The sequence below is a fragment of the Chaetodon auriga genome, chromosome 9 (genome assembly GCF_051107435.1).
Source record: "Chaetodon auriga isolate fChaAug3 chromosome 9, fChaAug3.hap1, whole genome shotgun sequence".
NCBI lineage: Eukaryota > Metazoa > Chordata > Actinopteri > Chaetodontiformes > Chaetodontidae > Chaetodon > Chaetodon auriga.
Window position 1 is genome coordinate 15,459,332 of NC_135082.1, and position 23,336 is coordinate 15,482,667.

General features: G+C 42.2%; 1 protein-coding gene across 1 annotated transcript in view; it reads right to left on the reverse strand.

Annotated features, from left to right (window-relative positions):
- The window catches only part of trpc7b (transient receptor potential cation channel, subfamily C, member 7b), a 50,687-nt gene continuing 27,351 nt past the window's right edge, over positions 1-23,336 (reverse strand). Inside the window, exons 7-12 of the mRNA XM_076739852.1 lie at positions 22,524-22,788; positions 8,683-8,878; positions 7,626-7,847; positions 4,925-5,005; positions 3,940-4,015; positions 1-3,649 (exon numbers count right to left, since the gene is read on the reverse strand). Of these exons, the coding sequence (XP_076595967.1) occupies positions 3,510-3,649; positions 3,940-4,015; positions 4,925-5,005; positions 7,626-7,847; positions 8,683-8,878; positions 22,524-22,788 (980 nt within the window). The 3' untranslated portion in view covers positions 1-3,509. The remainder of the gene's footprint in view (positions 3,650-3,939; positions 4,016-4,924; positions 5,006-7,625; positions 7,848-8,682; positions 8,879-22,523; positions 22,789-23,336) is intronic.

A 23,336-nucleotide genomic window follows, 5' to 3' on the forward strand; every position in this document is an offset into this window, starting at 1 on the left:
CAGCGCTGCTTTCGAGGGCAGCTTTCAGGATATCCCTGACACGCCAAGTGATGGCGAGGTCAACACGCACAGGTGCATGACTGCAGCTGCACACATTTGATGATGGTGAAGAGATCTGTGTGAATGAGGCCTGAGATATGCCTGTAAGCACTACTCTAAAAACTGCTCTAAAAACTGTAATACACTATGCAGTAAATAGAAAGTTCTCTTTGTACACAGATATACAAGGGTCCATGTTTTATATGTTTGTGTGTTGGTCCAGTACTGTGTACTATGGATGTGTATTATTTCAATGTGTGTGAGTGTTTGCTCAGTGCAGTTTGGGTCCTCCAGGCTGCTCAAATGTTTGTTTAAAGAGCATTTGTTCTGAGTGTGTACATTTGTGTGTGTGTATGTGTGTGTATCTTTGCTGGAGTGCAGAGCAACACTTTCAGCCACATGTTTGGTTTTGCTCCAGCGCCTGCCGTGGACTGACTGATGGGGACAAACACTGAGTATTTAGAGTCATTCAATTTGACCTAACTCCACCCGTCATCGCAAACATACAGGGCAGTCCAGAGATCAAACAATCAGTTTAGAGCTTACTCTCTTTAATTCGAGGATCAAAAATATGACATTATACAGTACAAGATTTTGCTTTAATCAATATTTCTTGCGTACAAATTAAAAATACAGTATTTCAGGTAAATTTGCCTTTCAGGAGGTGGGAATCTTAAAACCTTCTCTGGGAGTGTTTTCATTATTAGCCTGGTTCTGCACACAGAAAATAGTTAGCTGCTCATTCACTCTCTGACACACACAGAACAAAAAAAAATAAATAAAAAAGACACAAGTTTAAGTCCCACTACTTATTTCAAAGAAAACTTCACTCTAAACATTTAATTCAGTCACTAACCTCATATCTCTATAAACTTTTCAGTTGTGTTTAAAGCCTTCTGATCCAAGTCAATGGTGCTGAGAAGTGTGCTTGGGCTTACCACACCTACAAGTGAGTTTAGGCTTTTAACCATGAAGCTTTAGTGACTACCTGTAAGGACCGACATATACTGTAGATACATTTGCTATCATCATCATCATCATCTCACAGTCTTGCAAGTTAAAGTTTTACTATAATGGATAATGATGTTAAGACGAACAAGATCTGATTTGATGTATAATGACAGCCCTCTAAATGTGTTAATCGGTGCAGTAGGCCCCTGCTGATTCTTACCTATGAGGCTAATGGCATTTGATAGCATCCACACAACAGAATAATGCAATTGTGATGTTTTAGCTTGATAATATTTTGGCTTCGAAAGGGTTGTATGATATACTCTAACTATCTGAACACACAGCAGGATCCGTGGAGGAAGCCATTCAATCTGTCGCTAAAAATACAACAGCTGTCTCATTTATGACATTTTTAAATGATAACATGGAAATATACATAGAGCAGTACTGTGTGAACATGGGATGTTGCTGTTTCCCAGAAGCTGTGGGGAACAAAATGGCAAGCCATCAAGTAAGAGGATTTTAGAAATTACTGAAGCATTCTAACTAGAAATATAATAATATGAGAGAATCTCATTCAAATTGCTGAATCCCGACTGTGCTCAGGCTTGGGGTGTTGGATGCAATAGAAATAATGGCTGAATGGCTATTTTTTGTTGTCAAAAATAGATTGCTGTTACACAAAGGACTGATCCCACAAGTCAACACAATCTTTAGCACCCTGTTTGCATCTACGTCTGTATTGTTTGTTGTAGATAATGTTTCCCACTCAGCACAAAAAAGTCTTTTCTAATGGGCAGAATTAGCAGACTGTGCATTATTATTGGGATCACATTTTCTGTATATTCTAGTCAAAGCAGCAGCGCAACTATGACCTACTCATCCTCATGTCATTCGAATGACTGGTGAAGTCTAACACAGCCAGCTAGCGTGTGCAGCAGTCTGTCAAATAAAAGAAAAACAAGGCCATAAAATTACTCCACACAGCACCTTCAGCAGAATGCCAGAGCTTTATCGCCAAATGACTGTTGTTCCAATAGTCTAATTTCTCGTCATATCTCTGCATCTCCCACATTTTCTCATCTCAGACGTCTGGTTGCCCTGAAGCGATCAGGCAGAGGAGCTTTTCTGCCCTCATGTGCTCCTCATAAACACTGACCTCCTGCATTATGCAGCTGTAAACACAACTCCCCGAGGACATGTTGCCGTTTGGTTACCATTTTAGAAAATGTGTCACAGGGAGACACTTTGTGCTGCAAATGCACAATGAAAAGGACAATATCCACAACAGCCTTCTAGGTCGTATTCAGAGTGTTTACTGGCTTGAAGTTGTTCAAATATGCATGAGAATGAGAGTGTCCCCTTTGTTTTTATAGATCCCATCTGTGTCTGCTGTTAGCCACACTTGGCAACATTTCTGGCAGCATGTGCTTGCTCAGTTGTACACTGTATTTTAAGTGAGGTAAAAGACATGCTGTCTGGAGTAATGTTATTGCCACTTTTTCTGCTTTTAGCGCAGTTTCTACTAAGTCAGTTTCTACTAACAGAAGATCTCTTGGAGACAGTCCACATGGAGCTACAATACTGTATGCCTACAGAACACACTGTGTGTAATGTGGACATACAGAAGTCTGACCGGCGTTACAAAGACAGGATAATGTTACATTTTTGACTGAGCTTTAATGACTTTTATCACGCTTTTTCCTGAATCATCTGACTCCTGGTCACAAGTTGTGCATCGTGGATGGTAATGTATTAATTAGATAGCCTGGTGTATAAAGGGGTGTTACAGTATCTTGACAAGCATCACTGTGCGTGTCCTGACAAAGTGAACACATAGAAGTAAAGTCGGCGTTTCTGGTGTGAATAACAGTAGCAATTTTTTTTGTTTGTTTCCACATATCTCCCCCCCAACACACTCTCCAGCTCTCCTTCTGTTTTATCCCCTCTCCTGGTTTCCCTCTCTCTCGCTCCTCCAAGTGGGTGATGCACTGATATCTCTTGGCAGCGGATGTGGGGGCCCCTCATTGCTGCGCTGCCTCAGCCTTCTGCCCTGTGGTGCCTCTTCATATCTCATGGTGCTTGTGTTCTCCTCCTCATTCGTCTCCCTCTATCTCACTCCCAGCCTGTGAGCCTCTGTCTTCCTCTCGTCTCTCACTCCCTGAAGACGTTGCCTTTAATTAGAATTCAGCTGTCAACATAAACCCCCTGCAACTGAGTTTGCTTCACCTCTGACCCTTTGACCTCATGCGCAGTCGCAGTCGCCGCTGTCCTCTTTTCACATTTCCCTCTAATTGGCCATTGCGTATACAAAACTCCTGCCTTTTGCCTTAAGTTAGCAAATTTTATTTGTGTCTCCTAAGCTTTTCTTCCCTGTCTATCTTACAAACGTCCTTCCCTTTTCCTCCCTAAATTAAAAATACCTGCCCTGACCCTGTTTTCTGGCCCCACCACCTCCTGATGACACCCTCTTTCACATCGCCCTCTCTCCTCCCTCTCTCTCCTGCTTGCAAGTCCTGTCAGTGTCTCATGGTGTTCTTGCCAAACTTGTCGCCAAGTTGTTGGATGAGCAGAGCCAGCTCTCCGGCGGCCTGGGACTTATCCTCCAGGAGCTCATAACGGAGGCTGGAAATGTCCTGCTTGATCTCCTTCAGCTCGCCTACAACGCAGTCAGACACGGACACAGCATGTGAGCATGAGCACATATGACATGCATGCAAGTAAACACTTATCTACAGTGCCATTGAAACTGTGCTATAGCTGACGTGTGAGTGCATACGGCGTGACATAATTTCATGGGCTTTATCTCACACATGCAGACATATATACACACACTAACTCCTACCACTTGTCTCTCATTAACAGTCCATACAGTCATGCGCGCACGCACACACCCTAAGCAAATAATGACACAATGAGAGTGAGCCTTAATGAAGAGGGACTTTTTACCTTCATTGACTTCATCGCTCTCTCTGTCCACTTGAGCCTTGAGGACATAGCGCTTAATCAGGCGCTTCATGATATTCTACCAGGAGGAGAGGGAAGGAGAAGATTAAATAGAGAGAAGGTGACAAGTGTGATGTGACAACACATAGTGTACAGTGGCAGTGAACTGCACGGTGTCTCAGAGACTGTGTGTGAAATGTCGCATTTTGATCTGCAGCCAATAGGGACTTCCCGTACTGGCCGCCAAGGCTCGAGCAGCCAATCTCTGCATGGAGGCAGTCTGGATGTGTATCGATACCTGTCACCGTTTACATGGCACACATACAAATGTCTAATCAAGTGACATCTCAGTGCTTGGTGTGAGTGATCTTGTGCATTTGCATGCTGGATGCCGGAAACAAATAAAACACGAACACACCGGGAGAACAAAAGCATGGTCGACCAGTGAAGGAAGTGAAATTTCCCTCAGGGCAAAAGGTGAAGGGCAGACTAAGAATGAGAGCATCTCGTCCCATCTCAGTGTGATATTTTCAGCTCATTTACAGAGTATCTGCTTTCAATCTCCCTCAAACAGCTCATTAGAGGCATTCTCCGCCTCACTCTGTTGCTCTCTTTTTCTGCCATTCCTCCTCCACTTGCTATCACTTGTTCAATCCTGCCTTCCATTCTGTCAATGCCCTTTCATCCAAATTCTTCTCAGATTCTTCCCTCTCTGTTGTCTCCAGCTCATCTCCCTGCCTTCCCCACTCTTCCTTACCTCTGTTGTTCATACCAGTTCCTCTTTACCTCTTCCACCCCTCTCATTTTCTCTTTCCATCTCTCCTCCTGTCATCCTCCATCATATCACCCTCCAGCCGCCCCCACTCCTTGCCGTTATACCTCTCTACTTTTATTTTGTTCTATATTCCTCAGCCTGCCTCTCATTTTGTTATTTTCCTCTCTCGTTCTTTTCTGAGACTTTCCGCCCATCCTGCGCTCTCTGTCTTACCTGGTATCTGGTCGGGTGTTTTCTAGATTTTCTGGGCATGAACTCTTCTCCTGGGCGTGGATAAGACCTGAAGCGCTCATCCTGTTGCAACAGTGGGATACAGACAACAGCCAAGTGTTAACGTCACATTTCAGGGTTGAGTGATCTTTTATAATGGAAACATTTGAGAAGGGTGTTGGAGGAGGCAACACACTGCCAAAACAAAACAACAATGACAGGCAGGGCTTAGTGTTTGTATCAAGCGCTCACAGATGTCTTCAAAGAGAAGGTAAAGGGAATTGACAGCATCACTAGATCTGAGTGAATCTCTCTTAACTCACTTCCAGATGCCTTCCACCTCCGTGACCTTGCTTTGTTGCTCGTGTGTCATTTCAGTGCTGCAGCGTCAAAATGAGTTTTAACTTAAGTGTGGACACACACAACTAGCCGCTACTCTATATGCACTAAAGCTGCGTAGGACTGGCGATATCGCTAGATGACAACCCAACAATATAACAGTTTGTTAATGAATAATGCTTTATATGAGCTTTAAAGTTTCTCTAGGAGGGCAGCTGAATCTTTCTAAATTATGACTATATACATGGACAGTATAAATAATGAATGCAGATCAATGCAGATCCATGAGATTAAAAACAGATTCATTCTAAAATGCCATACATCATAACAGAAAAACACTACTGAAGTTCATCATACAACATTTCTACCAACCCACAGCAGACACTCACAGGAGATCCACAGTGTGGATTTATACAGTACAGACCATTCAGGACTATATTCATTTGTGCTCTGATTGATTTTCTTATCAAATTCCTGAATTATGTTTCATTTTCTTTTCTCTGAAAGAACAAGGTGTACAGTAATTTTTTTCAGGACTTTGAAGAACAGAGAACACCTACTGCAAATACAAATGAGTTTCTATACAGAGGCAAATTAACGCTCTTATCTTCTCGCTGCTTTACTGAACCACAGGACCAGATGGCAACTACTGTTTCAGCTTCATGTGAATCTTTCATGTGGAGCTTCTGCCAAAAGCCAACTGACAAAGCTTAATTCTCTTTGTTGTGTACTCTGTGATCTAGTTCCTATCAATAGCCTGCTTTTTTGGCCTCTGATGCCTCCATTTAAGCAATATTCCATTTGTTTCTTGCTTTCGGCAAGAAATTAATTGTCATGATGTGTGAATATATGAAGGACATATACATCATGCAAGCAAACACACACACACACACACACACACACACACACACACACACACTTACTAAGCAAACATATGAACACATTAATCTTTTATCAAATCCACATACAAACAGTGATTAAAAAATACATTGCCAGAGGCTCAGTCAGTTTTGCTTAAAATATATAAGATCCAGTCATTAAAACAGATATAACACTAACTTGTATATCTTTCTGAGAATATGCTGTTTTGAAACTAACATAATTAGCTTTAATAAAGCACATTTAGTTTGCTCAGTGGAAGCAGAAGAAACTTGGACCAAAAGACTGAAAGGAAGAAAGAAAATTACTGATTCAGAAAGACCACGCCGCCTTCTCTAAACCTCACTTGACATTCTCAGCCCTGCACTGTGGTCGAGTGTGAGCTTATGTATCGATCGTCTGCTGCACCTGTTTGGCTTTGCAGTTAAACTGTCAGTGCTGCAGAGAACTTTAGGAGTTCATAGAGGCAGCGGGGTGTAACGCATCATGCCCTATCCGAAAGCTGCCCGGACATTTGAGCAGATGCAGGCAGATCCGATGGCCTGACTAATAGCTTAGCTGAGGCGCTGAGGTGAGCCATTTGAGCAGAGGAATCAGACGGAGGAAATGCTTGCGGACAAGGCCGGAGAAAAGATTCACTCTGTGTTAAACGGCCTACGCTGTTTTCTTCACGCAAGACTTTCTTTTCATTACAGTGATTTTATTTAGATGGACAACCCTTGCGAGGGAGATGGAGTGAAAATGAACAAAAGCAAAGCAGCATCCCAGGCTCACAGTGGGAATATCATATATTTCCCGTCTTAACCAAGGCCATCTGAAAACACTGTGCATATTATATATGCTGACAATCCAATTATTACAAGCAGTTGACCAATATTTGTACATAAAGGCAAGGCAAGATTGCTGTTTGTGTAATTAGTGAGCTTGTCCTCTGCCCCTTTTCCAGTTTCAACAGTCAATTAAATGATGACACAAGGGAAACTAAGCATAACATTATTTAGATGGGAAGGAGCCTTCAAAAGAAGAAAATACTCTCCTGGACATTAGTATGTTCATTATAGCAGCGAAAAAAATAAAAATAAAAAAAAGAGATAGTAAACTTGAGATTTGATTTGTGTAACTTGTCACTTCATAATACCATTTTCCTGCTGTGTGACAATAATAATGCTGAATGGTGGCCCAGAAAAACAAGTTGCATGTTGTCAGTAATTAGCTTGTAATTATTGGCTCCGACCACAGATCCTGGAAAATGTATGAATGAATCAAAGCACTTAAAAAGAAACACAGTCTATTATTTAGTTGCCACTGCAACTTGGTTTGGAAAATCCTGAATTAACCATTTTGCACAATGGGCTGACAAATAATGTTGCTAGCTCTCCCAGTCTTGTTACATGGGATAACATACGCAAAATACAAACCTGTTTTTTTTAGTATGGGTCTGTAATTGATCCTGAGATTAGGAGTCATGAGAGTTACTCACACTGACCTTGGCCTGTGAGTTTAGCATGCCCAGCTCCAGCTCGTTGTTGTGGGGATGGCTGTTGGCCTTGCAGAGGCGTATCAGGCAGGACTTGATACGGAGGACCAGGTAATAGAAGGACTTTGGGCTTGGAACCAGGTTGAAGGGGGCAGGCAGTGTGCGGCCCTCGTCAAAATAGGAGAGCCACAACTTGGCTCGGGCAAACTTCCACTCCACGTCGGCATCCTCCTGCAGAGACAAGCAGACAGACACGGAGGGTGTATTTGAAATAAGCCAGGCCGGTGGCAAAAAAACAAAACAAAACAAAACATCAGATTGCAGAGACCTTTGTCAAAGAAATGATCAATTTAACTCCATGGTTTACTTGAAGTCAAGACAATTAAGTCCAAACAATAAAAGCTTCTTTGGAATACATTAAGCAAAAATCAACAACATTCTACCACATTAAAGTGATTTTATGAAACAATTCACACGAATTATTGCAAATTTAGGCAAGTTAACCTGTTGCAATAATTACAATTACATACCATTATGATGAGAGAAGCTATGTTGAGTATCAAGAATCAAACTTTAAAACCAAATATCTTTGCTCTTTGCTCTGTCAACACATCCAGTTCATGCATTGAATTTGTGTTTACTTTGCTTCTACAAAATAAAACAACTGATCTTCCATCTGTCCAGCGACTCTCAGCACTGGTCTTTTTGTCTTAGTGGAATGTTTCAAGAGCAACAACAAGAACAGAAAGATCAAATCTCACTGAAGGAGTTTTCTTGGCACGTCTGAAGAAAAAATCTATTTGGTGAAACTACTTCTCATGTTTTTGTTTCATTCTCTTTGGTGACAACTTTCCGGCGTAACTCTTGCTTTTTCCTTTTTTTTTTTTTTTTTAGTTATTCTGTGTTTTTGTTTGCTTTCACTGTATTGATCTTTGACGGCTCGAGGTATTTCATAACTCACTCTCTAATCCTCCTGCAGGCACTGAGGTGATCAAACAATGATCCTTATTGACTTGTTGAAGATATCATACCCTTTCTGTAATGAGCCACAATCTTATTTACGAACCTCAATCTCCTGGTAGGAGCTGTTGATCATGGCAATGAGCATGTTGAGGAGGACGACCACCATCGTGACATTATAGACTCCATACAGCACGTAGCCGATGTTCTCTATGAATTTATGGTCATACTTCAGCACCACAGAGATCACTTCAGACAGCCCGAAGATCGACCAGAAAAGAGTCTTAAAACTCTCCTCCACCCTGTAATGGAGAGAGAGAAAACGTGGCAATAAGAAAACCATACGTGACAGTGAATACATACATAAAAGCTCACCATGTTAGCAGCAAAAAACATGTACACGCACACACACAAACACACAAAGTTGAAGTCTAATGTTGTGGGGTTTATGAGGTGGCACTGATGAAATACCTGATGAGTCATGTCCAATTTGAACACATTATCCCATTTATCTCTCTCACACACACGCACACGTACACCTACTCTTACAATTACGCACATACCGCACATACGGATACATAAAAACATGGTTGACTTCCACCAAGCTCGAAGTGCAGGAAATGACTCAACTTCAGCATTTCAGAGATCATTTGGTTTGGAGGAATCAGTTCATTAAGCCTGTAGCCTTGTCCTGCGCCGACCTTTACACGAAATAGACACTGAGACGTCACAGCAGCTAATGGGGAAACAATAAAAGCTTCACTCCGTAACTTAAAATGAATGTGTATGCTGTCTTTTTTGGGGAGCTGTGTCTAAAAAGCCCAGGGTTGATTAAACTGGAAACAGTGAACTTGATTGTGGCCAAATTAACTTTCTTTAGTTTCATTTGAATGTCACTGAATTGAATTTCTGAGACTTTCCACTGCAGAGACACCAGACGGGAGCTGTGATTGAAATACGTTATGTTCTAAAGCTCCACTTGCCTTTTCCCCCTGACATTAAGATATGATAAATTAAGCACTAAAAATATACTGTGCTTTTTCCTGAAGTCCACAGCCAAATCTCCGCTCAGCCAGAGGAATCTTTCTATGACACTGACCCAGTGTGTGAGTCGAGGTAAAAAGGCACGAAGCTGCAACTTGTTAACATTGGCATTCGGGTACATGTCTGTCGTTATTTCTAAGAGTGGCAAGCATGGCCTTGAGATGACAGGGAGGTGGAGGGTGGGGGTCTCAGTTGGGAGAAAGAAGTCGCTTGCTTGGATTGCCGGAGGGGCTGGAGGTGGAGGGAGGCAGTGAGGAGAGAAGATCTATAGGCTCCTGGTCTGAGGCTGCAGGCATCTTCCAACTTAAGTTCTTTCAAAGAGTTTCACTGGCAAGCACATAGCTAGGTGAAGGCACACAGAGAGAAAACACACTCATGCATAAAACACAAACACACTCACCAGCACAGCCTTTCTCCTCCTCTCTTTCTCTTTCTCACACACACACAGGAAAACAGAGACTCCTCTGGGTACTACAGCTTTAACCTTTTAGGAAGAAACCAAAACACACTCTTTAACCTTCAAGACCAGATCTGTGTCTGTTCAATTTCTCTCTAGATCTCAGCTGCAAAACATCTAAGAATATGCTCTGCCCGTATCCAACACATTTGCTTGAATTGCTCTCTGGGAAACCATTTACCAAAACATTGTGTGCTCCCACCAGGTAGAAATACACTGCTTCCCTAACTCGGGAACTACTTAGATACTGAATACCCCTACTGTCTCTTGCATCACATGTAACATAGAACAATCTGTTGTTGCTCATTAGAAGCACTCCTTAATGACTCTCTCTTATCACACTGGCCTTTGGCTGGCTGTCTGCAGTCACTATTCCCTCTGCTTCTCTGAACTGTAGCTGAATAGCGTGAATAATGGTCAGTGAAAAGCATGCATGTGTGGCTTTTAACCTCTGAATAGAAAATTTATCCTATGAACTTTCTCATGGGAAAGACTTTCCATTTCCATTGATTTCTTCATGTTAACATGTTTTGACAGTCTGCTCACTTGCTAACATAACAGCTGTTATTATGATATTATGCAGAGGATCAACGCTAATCTGCAATTTAGGTGTGTGAGGTTGTGCGCAGAGCCTTTAAGTGAGCGCTGAACATTGTGTTGACATGCAAAAAAGACACTCGCATGAAAAATTCAGTCACAACCACAGAAGACTCCACCCTCATAAACCCACAGGCCCTGAATATGTTTTTCTCAATCAGTGTCTTACTAAGAGTAATGAAGTCCCACAAGAATACACATTTTCTGCTATGATACATGCTTTCCTTCTGACTCAACTTGACTGCTGCTGATAGCAGCTCTCGCACATACTCCCTGCCCTCGACACTTGCCGTACATACTGTACAATACCAAAGAGACTGGGATTAGGACTTGTCAGATTTGTTCATGCACCAGAGAAAGACAGTAGATTCAGTGCTTGTTAAGATTTTAGCCTGTGGATATTATTCCTGACTGCTGGCAGACGTTGCAAAGACTCTTGCTGCATTTTGATACTTAGACAACTTGCCTGTTAGTGTTTTGCATTGAGATGTAAGTACTTTTATCGCCTTCAGGCATTTCTGCAACTGTCATAATACAACATACATAGAAATTGATAAATGTGTATTTATTTACTGTAAGGTTTCAAGTTGTCATCTTTATGTAGCCGACAGCTTAATATTTGGGCAGGATCATGAATCATGTTGTTTTACTTCCACTCGATACCCACATATCACGTTAGCGTGGCCTGCACTGCTGGGAGCTCACACACACACACACACACACACACACACACACACAGAGTACTCAAAAACTGAAAATACTTGATCCATTTAAAAGTCCAGACCTAGGTATACAGAGGCAATGAAACACTTAAACCTTCTGGCGCTAAGATGAACTACTGAACAACAAGGCGTAGCAGAAAGCATAAATTTCTATTGGGACTAATAGTAACTTTAATCTGCGTCCACCAGACAAACAATCAGTGACAACATTTTAACATAGAAACATTTTTTTAACCAGTAGAGCAAACTCATTAGAGTGCAGATGTCTGCCAGGAATGCCTGAGGGCACGTGGGTGGGGAACAGAGAGTGTAGAGGAGGCTGTGTGTCCAGTGTGCATGCATGAGAGCGGTTGAATGATGGAAAGACAATATGCAGGTTCCAAAACACTGATCATGTGTAAAAAAAAATCAAAGTGCAAACAAAGAATCAGTGGGAAGATCTAGAATCCACTAATACTGGCCGCTATGTGCGTTGTCCCTAGCTGAAATAAGATTCAAAACTGAAGCAGTTGTTTAACACTTCCTGTCCCAAAAATTGTGAATCACCGCAACAAAGAGAGGTCACAGGGACAAAAAAGGATCTTGTAGTATGTGAGATAAGCTGCAGACAGATACATGTATTGTATGTATGTATGTATATATATATATATACACACACACACACACACACACACACACACACACACACACACACAAGCAAACACATAACAGCTACTTAGAGAAATAAGTGCCTCTTTGGTAGTGAACATGGATGCAGAGGCATGCACAGTGCACTATCAATCGCACACACATCACTGTGACATCGGGCAGTGGAGGTATGTGTGAAGAGAAACACATTCACAAGCATTAATAGTAGCTCTCGAGTGGTTTTCTTCCTTGTGTTGCAGTAATGGATGGCCTAGGTATCAGACTGCTGCGAGACTAGCAGCGACCAAAGGCTGTTATCAACAGTACCATCTTCGCATTCACTATTCACATCACACACATCCACCAGCCTATCCTGCAATCAGGAGAGCTGAGGAAGGTGATTTTGGTAGACTTGCCTTGAAAACCTGTTATTTTGAGCCTTCTCTCTTTAAATAATGTCCCTTCGCTTATCTGGAACCTCTCTTACATGATAAAAATGCTTTCCTGCAGCTTTGAAATATAAAACAAAGGGACAATTATCTGGTCACGATTATGTTTTATCTCAATTACCTTTTTTAATCAAATTATTCTGTCTTCCAGCTCTTCTTCCCACCCGTGTGAAATCCTGACTCGATTTAGATTTTCATGTTCCCAAAATGTAGAGGCTGCTGAAGGGCTTTGTTCCAGGCAACTTTAATGTGCCATTAAACCAGACACTCGCAGGGACAAATGCACACACACAATTAAAATTACACCACATAGTGGACTACTTATATACACTGATCATCTGTGTGCCTTGGCAGGTTGTTAGCTTAATATAAGGCAAATTCCAAAAATGTGTGGGCAGCCTTTCTGGACTTGAACCCCTCCTAAGAGCACCACCTGAATCGACTATGCACTAATGGGTACATGCAATACAGCTCCTCATTTCTACCCATAGGACACCAATATAGATAGAATATAGACAGAAGTATTTATTGGTGTGTGTGTGTGTGAGTATGTGTATATATATATATATATATATATATGTGTGTGTGTGTGTGTGTGTGTGTGTGTGTGTGTGTGTGTGTATATGAACGTGTGTGTGTGTGTGTGTGTATATATATATTTAGATAGTCAAGCCAAAGGTCTTCCATATTGGATAACGTTGACTCATGGGCAGCCGGTGGTGTTGTGCATAATCATTTGTTTTGCTCACCTAATTTTCTGCTTATTTAATTCACTGAAATTGGTGTGAGATGCCTCTCCAGGAAGAACTGCAATTATTGAAAATCTAAAATGTATCCTTGGAGATCAACAACATTGATAAATTTGAATTTGCTCTTGGCAGCTACGGTACTGGTCATGCGTGTATTATGCAATACCATGTTACTCAATTAAATGAGATGCTTGACACTCTGCATAATGGAAGATTTACAACAACTAGGAATAAGATAAATTCATACCAAACCCATAGGTGTGTGTGTGTGTGTGTGTGTGTGTGTGTGGACATGTATTACGCTTATCTACTACTACTCCTCGAGGACTTGGTTTAAGATTAGGGTGAAGGTTAGGGTTAGGCAAGTAGTGTTAAGGTTATGGTTACGGTAAGTCTCCAGGAAAGAAGTTAATATAATGTCCTCTGAAGTACTGGAAACATGACTGTGTGTGTGTGTGTGTGTGTGTGTGTGTGTGTGTGTGTGTTTCATAATAGCATTGTACAACAGGCAGTGAATCAGCAGGGACAGTGGACATCAGGAGACAAAGATGGACAGTGTGTTATTATCTGCTACTAAGACTGGCAGCTCCCAACAGGCTGCATGCAACATGACGGCACACACACACACACACACACACACACACACACACACACACACACACACACACACACACACACACACACACACACACACACACCCTTAACCCTGCAGGGCACTGACAGTAAAGAAGGGATCCTGCTTCTCACTCTCTCTCTCAAGCACACATACACACACACACACACACACACACACACACACACACACAGCATGGTGTGTGTCTGTGTGGGAGACTGGTGAACCACCTCGGCTCCACGGAAGCAGCAGTCCAAACCCAATCACCGACAGGCCCAAATCAACCTCTTCTCCCCAGAGACGTGCTCTCAGTCTCTCTCCATCTCCGTCTCTTGCTTTATGTTTGTCGCTGTCGTTGTTTTTGCTCCTCTCTCTCTCTCTCTCTCTCTCTGTCTCTCTCTCACTATCATCTCTGCCTCTCATTGGTTTTCTCTATCTCTCTCACCCATTTTCTCATTATATTCCCATTGCCATTGCTTTTATATCTTTCTCCGCATCACCCTCCCTCCCTCCTTCTCACATGCTCTTCCCATCTTTCATCCCAACAGCTTTTAGCTATTTCTATGCCACTCAATCTATTGGTTTGATTTATACTTTTCTTTCCTCCCATTATTTTTTGCCTCTCACATATTTGTCCTCTTTGTTAAATCTGCAGCAATATTCTCACACGGGCAGAGAGTAAATGTAAATGCAAATGTCGACTTTGTGAACGGCTGCAGCTGGCCTCCTGCTAGATGTTTCTCCTTCTGCCCCTCAGTTATTAGCAAGATATTAAATTTCTCCTTCTTGATCACCTCATCGGGTCCTTTTTCTCCTCCTCTCCTCTCCTCTCCTCTCCTCTCATCTCCTCTCGTGAGGACAGACCAGTATTCACACAGACAGGCAAGTAAAGACAAAACATCTTTAAATATTGAATTGAGTTTAACTTTCTATCTGTTGCACCAAAAGAGCTGTCACCATGGCAACAGCAGGGGCCCTGCCCACCTCAGCTTTTAATGAATGAATGAATGAATGAATGAATGCTGCTCCCAAGACTGTGTGTGTGAGAGTGTGCGCGTGTTTGATAGAGAGACAAAAAGAGAGGGAAAGGGGAACTGAACTGATGTGTGTGCTACTTTTAATGTGTGTGTATGTGTGTGTGTGTGTGTATGTGTGTGTGTATTTGTGTTTGACAGACAGCGGCATACAGGCAGAAAGGGAGAAACGCAAAAGGAAGCCATTTTGTTTTGTATCTTCGGGCAAGTTGTGAGAGAAATCTTATTAAGTGGGGAATACAACACCACAAGACAAGCAATTAAGAGTGTTTTGATGGTGAATCCAGCTCGACGTCACCAAACCTTTTTTAAAATTTGCCTGCTCCCTCGCCGTCTGTCTGCTTCCTGTCTCTCTGTTATCCACGCCGTCTTTATCTTGTCATAACACTGAGCACAAACCAATGTGTCTAATTTCGGCTATTATTATGTGTGATACCAGCCAGTCAAATGATGCATTTGTTTTGCACTTTTCATTTATCAATAAAAATGTTAATGGGCATTCACCAAACCTCTCCCTTGCCCAATCACCTCTTAACAACTGTGACTAGGGAAGCTTTGGATTTTTTTCCTTTGACATGGTGAAGCAGTGTGCATGGAGTAATAGTAAAACTACACAGCAATGTATTTACAATGTTAGTAAGTGTTGTTTTAGACAGAAATATCCTGATCTTAAATGTTTCATTATAACACTGGGGCTCACAGCTCTACACTAAAATTCAACAACTTTACTACTTTATTTCTTTTCCATGAATCATCAGCTGGTGAGAGGGCTGACTTTATGCCTACAATCATCTTCAGCCTCAGCCATTTAGCACACTATCAAGTATGTAGTCTTTGTGTGCATACTTGACACAGGACTTTTATTTTAGATTAAGTTAGCTGAAAACATAATAATCAAGTCAGATACGGAGACGGAGTTAACTTTAGCTTTGCCAGCCGAGCCAGTGACAGTTTTCACTTCAATGCGGCTAAAAGGACTGCAGTCGAGAAATCACAAGTCTGTTTTGTCTAATCTGCAGCAAAACATCATATTCTATAAGATCACCGTGTGTTTGCAGCATTGCTATCCTGTGAAAACCACATATCTGACAATGCATTTTCTAGCTCATCCAGGAGGGTTTTTCAGTAATCTAAAATTTAGCTTAAGAAGTAGAGAAATTCCTCAGCCCACGAAGGAGCTCTCGATCCTTCAGTTTATCAGAAACATTCAGAATCAAGTCATTTGAAGGATGCATAATTGTAATCTGAAAAGTAACTACAGCTGTCAGTTAAAAGTGCAATATTTGCCCCTGAAGTGGAGTAGAAGCTTAAAGTTACACAAAATGGAAGTAATCAAGTAGAGTACATGTCCCTCCAATTTGTACTTATGTACAGTGAATATACTTAGTTATATGCTTCCTGCTATACTGCATTTGTGATGTGCGAGAACGGAAAGATTGACGGGTACAGCAACGATGACGAAGGAGGGCAGAGCTCATCCAGCAGTCAACTGTTAATGTCTGTGCAGATCGTTAATTCTTCATGCGATCATGAACAGTACTGAAGCATTTTCATGACCATATGTGGGCTGATGTCCCTGCTCTGCAGCGTCTTAACTCAAAGGAATGAATTTCGACAGACAAACGATGGCCTCGGTGCTACTGTATTTCAGAGGGATCAGGTCTCACCGAGAGGGACGCTGAATGCTTCACATCATTTGTCTTGATAATGGAAGAATCTATAGAAAAATACTGAATATTGGTACAAACTCTAAAGCTATGGTGAGAGCACTGACATTTAAAAGCCATTAATGGTCACACTGCATGAATGCATTCTTTTTCTGTTATTTCTCTCTCGCTCTCTCCTCTCTCTCTCTCTCTCTGTCTCGCCTTAATTGTAATTGTGTCTCCTCTCCTAATTTTGACATTCAGATGTGCTTGACTGCTAAAGGCTGAACATGACACCGCTGCCTTGCCTTCAGAGCTAATAAATTCCCTCTTTTGCTCACCGACTCAACCATCTCTTTCCCTCTCTGCTCTCTCGGCCCCCTCTTATCCTCCTTTCAGACCCCGTCTCTCTCACCACGATCTCAGTCTTGCCACCAACTCTGTCACTACAGAATCAACAGCTCACACCCCTTGTTTTTTTCTTCTTCCTCCTGACACTTTCTCTCAGTCCTTCAGCTACAGCCTGCATCTTCATCTCTGCGTGTCTATGTGCCGTCCTTTATCTTCCCCACTCTTCGCCCTTTGTCTCTGTTTGCATCCCTGCCCTCGCTCTCTGTCTCTCTCCATTTACATTACATTACATGGCTTTGTCCTTGGCTTTAATCTGATATGCCTCCTGTCTTGCTCATACTGTCTCAGCGCACATTGCGTTTTTCAATTCAATCATGTTTCGCTGGTATGAAACAAAGGCCCATGTTGCCAAAGCAACATAATGAGTCGAACTGACATAACACAGAATTGCACATTACGGTACATAAACAGTAGTTAAGTGAAGACGTAATAAGCATTAACGGCTGGAAAAACACAACAACTGTCAAAATCTACACACTGTACATACTACATGAGTTATTTTCTGATTCCTTCCCACCTTTTAAAATGGTTACTGGTAAAATGTGTGCAGTCTAAATCTGTGCTAAGCCTGTGTGGCTGTCTGCAGCTCTGTTTGTTTGACCTTCTCTCATCCTCTCTCATTCTGCCTGCCTTGGTTTTCTTTGTCTATGCATCCTGGCAGGTCTACCACATTTTGCCTGAACAAACAGCCGAGCCAAAAACACCCTCCTCTGCATCTGCATCTCTCCCTCTGGTTCTCTTCTTATCCCCCATTCCCTCCTCTTCCCAGTGGAATCATACATATCATCTTACTTTGTTGCACTGCTATTAGGCACCTCTATGATTGTGCTGCATTTGTTCACTCTCATTCCTATGGTTTCCACTTCAGCATCAATCATTATTAAGATTTTTTTCAAGGTCCTTGCCGCAAAATGTGCTCACCTTCAACCTCTGACTATTTCAAAATGCTTTCCCGTTTCATCCATCTCTCCTTTCTTCTCCTTTACCTGCCCTGTCTTTCCCCTCTTTGTCTGTCTCGCTCTCTGCGGTCTCTGTTATCATGCATGATTAACTAGGACATGGAGACAGGTGGACTGCTCCCCCAGCGCTGTCCAAATCAGAATCCTGATAAGTGTGTGTGTGAATTGATCTGTACATAAAATGTTTGTTTGCCCATCTAAGCACCTGTTACAGCATATGCAAAAAACAAACAGTGAGAGTGAGGATGTGTGAATGTGCGTGTCCCTTGTGTGTCCCTGCTTTAAGTGTATTTACACGTTTGAGAACCTCAACGAGGATCATGTGGTGTGTGTGTGTGTGTGCGTGTGTTTTAAGTGTGTGAGTCAGATTGCCGTCTGCACGCCTCTGGGGATTGGATATGTGTGGCTATTACTGCTGAGCCTTCATTAAGCCCTATCCAGCTGTGCATTTATGTGTATGTGTGCTAGTTATGGCCTGTGTGAGTCTATGTGTGTGTGACAGAGAGTGATATCCTCCTCCTCCTCCTCTTCCTCCTCCTCCTCCTCCTCATTCCTTCACCCACCCCTCACATCCATCCCTCCATCCCCTAGTGGCCCCTCCTGGGGTATCATTATCACCTTCACCTGGCTCCCTCTTCATCTTCCTGTATCAGAGCTATCAGACCAGCCCTTTCTTCTGCCCTAAATCTAAAACATGCATTTGCGTCACACAGCCCACACACACACAGAACTGAGTATGAGCACACACACACACGCACACTTACATCCATACAGCACATGTTCTCTGCTGGGTGACAGAGAGAAAAGAAATAGATGCAAGATTGTTCCTTTGAGAAATCCCAATTTGCGCACATGGCAGACTATTATTAACAGTCGCACCAATCACATCGCAGTCACTCCTAGAAAAAAACATGCGCGGAAACAAAAGACACACAAAAATGCATCATTAGTGCACAAACTGCAAATTCTGTGAGACATTCAGTGACAAAATATTGAAAAGGGTTGATTATACTGAAGCAACAAAGAATTTGGCAGAGTATAAAAATAAATGCATTACTGTCCGCCTGCACAGTCCAGTCCGGGCTGCTGCTCGGTAAACCATTGCACAGACAGGATTAGAGTTAAAGCCAGACTGACCCCTGGTGGCGAGACTGACAACAACAATAGAATTGCTAAAAACATTCAGCTCTCACCACCAGACGAAGCAGTTGATGAACTGACTGAACCAGTGCAGCTCATTTAGAGACAGCATTTTTGCTGCCCTCCCTCCAAAAAATAAAAGAAATAAATAAAAATATAGATATGACAAGATATGCAGTCAGGATCAGCAAAGGTCGTTTCTATTTTTACCACAGCCGTGTTTGGACTGACTTCTGGAATGAGCCTCAAGATAAATGAGTGTGTAATGGTGATGAAGGCACTTCCATCTGTAGAGCCCGGGGTCGTCTCTGTACTTGTCCTTTGCTTTTTGAGAAGTCTTCATTATGTCTGACTGTCAGGTTGTGTCCACAATCTCTCTGACTGTCCACTTTGACTCCATTAGACTCTGCTTCTACCTGTCTGTCTGCCTTTCTGTCCGTTAACTCCGTCTCATGCCACTGCTCCGCCTGTCTGCTCATCACGTCGCCTGGATCTTTGGCTCCATGTGGGCAGCCAAGCAGAACTCACAGCCTCTAAGACCCCTGTGCTGGGGCTCAGCAGAGGAGCTGCTGTATATGCACAGCACAAGGTGCAGGATAAGACAGTATGGGAAAGCAGAGTCCTCACACTAGAAGTCCAATCACACACCTTTTATCATCAGTGATTCTATCTAAGGTGAATGCTCAGCAGGTCATAAACTTGTAAATTACTCCCAGGCTTCACATATCACACAGGCGATAGGAATATGGGAGGATAATGGTAGTAGTAGACTGGTATGTGTTGTTATTGCTGCTGGTATTTTGATTGCTTATACAGGGCAAATCAGCTGTACCTGTGTGAAATACTATACTATCAAAGAGGTTGAAGGCAATTTCATAAAATTTCTGTTATGGCTATATCTAACAAAGATGTGTAAATGGACATTGATTATAGTTACCTATATAGCTTAGTGACACACATACTTAAGAGGAATGTCCCTGTATCAAGCAGACACATGACCCAAGTGCAGGCAGGTGGGCAGACAGGTGTATAACCAGATAAGAAGAACAGGCAGGCAAACAGATGGACAAGCAGTCTGGCCAGTAAAGTCTGCCAGCAAAACTGAATCACAGTCATTGTATAGCTTGCCAAAACAACTAGACACAACAAAGTGGTGGCAATGATCCCAGGTCATTCTAACTTCATCATATTTAATCCTCCAGTTTGGTTCTATTGTGAAGAGGAAACTGAGATGCAAGCCAAATAACTGGAGCAAAGAATCTGAAAAGGCAGGTCTGTGGTGCATCAAACTAGCATGTGGTTTACTGGGCGTACTCCAGACCAGCAACAGCAAACAAGCCGGCAGCGCAAGATTTATGCTCATGAGGAGACAGATGTCGACATCTGGCAGCGGTTTGTCATGGTTGGAAAGCCTGCCAGTGCAAAACTAACTGAGGGCATGAATAAAGTCCACACTCTGGAATGATTTTCTTTATGTGTTCATCAGTGATATGGAAATCCTGCAAGGTAAATTATCCCAAGGAGGATAAACAAGACCATCAGGCTCCACTATATGTATGTTCAGACTGGTTTTGAACTTGTTTACTGCTCTAACATGGTGGGATGGCTGATTGTCAAATTTGCCAAAAGATAGAGTTACTCGTGACATCTTAAGTCGAGGCTCTCTTACAACTAGACAGAGTGAACCATAAGGTACCAGATGAAAAAAAATAATTTCCACTCTGGCTAAGAACAGTATGTATATGACAATATAATTACAGACCAACCTGTTAAGGATGTTTTACTCTATTGGATTGAGCAGAAATGAAGCAATGTCATCCGTTTAAGTCTGCAAATGTCTTCATCTGAGAAAGTGAATAATGGTAAGTGACAGCGAGAGACCACAGAGAGAGTTTTCATTTTGACATGAATGATGATAAAAAGACTTGCTGAAAGATTCTGTCAGCAGCCCAAGATGGATAACTTTACAACAAATACGAGACAATGACAGTGAAAGATCCACTGTCACTCTGTTTGCAGCTGATGTGAACGGATGAGCACACAGACCCGCGGATAAGCTGAAATGAAAGGAGGCAGAATGGTCAGATTGATGTGTTGCCGGACTTGTTGGAGGAGTTGATTGTTTTACAAGCAGGCTGATATATAACACAATGTGTCTGGAAAAATGCTACAGTGAAATGGATCGCCTTTGAATGTTGCATTGCTGAAGTGGATAATGTATAATATTTAATATTTAAGGCATTGTGTGGCTGATTTTACGCACTGCAGCCTTTAATGCAATTAAAATGTGCACTTGATTATTTGAAATGGATGACCCTGAATAATGAAGTTAAATGCAGCACTTTACCAGATAAAGTGCATGTTGAGTACTGCGTAAGTGCTGTTATGACCCCTTTGTAATTTCAGCGGGATGATTTTCAGTTATCAAATTCAACAATAGTCACATCGCTCTTGATGTGTCTAACTCAGACTGTTGAAGCCAGAACAAGGACTAGGAAGAGACTGCTTCATGGCCGGTAAGGAGAGAACATAGCAAGTGAATGTATAAAGACAGACTTGGAAAAAACATGCACCTATTCTTGAAGGGTTCTAGTCTGAATACCAGTGAGCTTCAGTTGCACACTGATGGCTGATGACTTGTTTTTGTGTGTTAAATCCTGCCTCAGTGCCCTGCCGCGCTATCAAACGATGGGAAAGTTCTTTGTGTATCAGTGAAAATTTACCAAATAGTTGACATTCGGAGACACTTCCAACACATCTCCAAAAACTCCTCTTGTTTTCTTGCTACTTCCAGATCCACACTGATCTAAAATTAAACGGACTTAAAAAAATCAATAAGCTGAGATGGTTTGCTGCATCATTGGCTGCATGTCAAATCAGGTTTTTTTATTGTATGAATTTAAATTATACCAATATTGATGCATTTTTTCCCTGACAGACAGAATCTGCCTTTTAAGCCTCTCAGATGGCATTTCTATTATAAGTGTAGTCAAAAGTAGTGGTGTTTATGGGAGCGATACAGAGGTCCTACAGTAAAGTGGTGCAGAGGATATTTCCAACTTATAACTTTGTTTGACCTGTGAGATAAAGCCACATTTCACCAGTGTTTGTTATAGATTGTAGTGACTGAGTCATCCCATTCACCATTCTGTTTATTAAATTTAACCAAATAGCCCCATTGCCAGGATTAGGTCTGGAAGATTACAGTTCGATCTGTTGAACACTGAACCTGACAAAGTACCATGGAGTTAATGAACCCGGCAAACAGTCCAATCAAGGAGGATACATGAAGATTTATATTGTCCTGGGGATTTCCTTGTTCTATGGCTCTGTGCAGCAATTATAGTAACATGTGGCCCAAAACAAATCCTTTTGTCGTGAATTATTTTTTATCTTTGCAGTCAGTTCTGATATAAAACGGGTAGGGCTGTCATGCAGCTGCACGGTTTTTGTGCCACACACATTTGCCAAAACACCCTGACAGCCAGGCATAACTCACGTGGTGAAGGCAGGATTGTACTTGGCTCCCAGGTAGTACGAGTACAGGTTGAACATGCCAATCATGAAGGCCACAAACACCATGATGAAGATGACCATGAACTTGAAGATGTCTTTGACCGTGCGCCCCAGTGAGATCTGCAGCGGGCCGAAGCTCTCGTTGGCTGGCAGGATGTAGGCGATGCGTGAGAAGCTCAGCACCACAGCGATGGCGTAAAGGCCTTCTGAGATGATCTGGGGGTCTGAGGGGCGCCACTTGTTCCTGGCTGGAGGACAAGAGAGAAAAAGATGAGTGGCTGTCGAATAAGTATGGCTCCAAAATTAATGCTGAAACATTTGTAAGCGACCGTAATCATCCACAGCTGCATTTGTGGATTTAGGATTTTAAACATTTTTCTATCATATTGAAACAATCGCTTTGAAGGTGGTTTAGAATGACAGAAATGTTTTTAATGAAAATCCTAAATTCCTTTGGCTTGATGCTGCACATAACTTCTCTTCTATTTAACAGTGTACGTATAAAACTTTTGATTACAAATGTAAATGTTTGCAAGAGATGTTCCTACAGCATAATCTTGCCTTTAAGGAGCATGTCCTTCGAGAGAGGAGAAGGTACAGAACGGACATGGATTACGTGAGGATGAGAAGAGATGCTGAGAGAGAGGGCGAGGGAGGAGGGAAGGCAATGAGTATGAGACGGGTGGACAGCAAAGAGAAGGGATGAAGGGATAGTGTGTCCAAGGAGACGAAAGGACATAGAGAGAGAGAGCAAGAGCGAGGGGCTGCAAAAGAGGCACAATCAGACATGAAAACA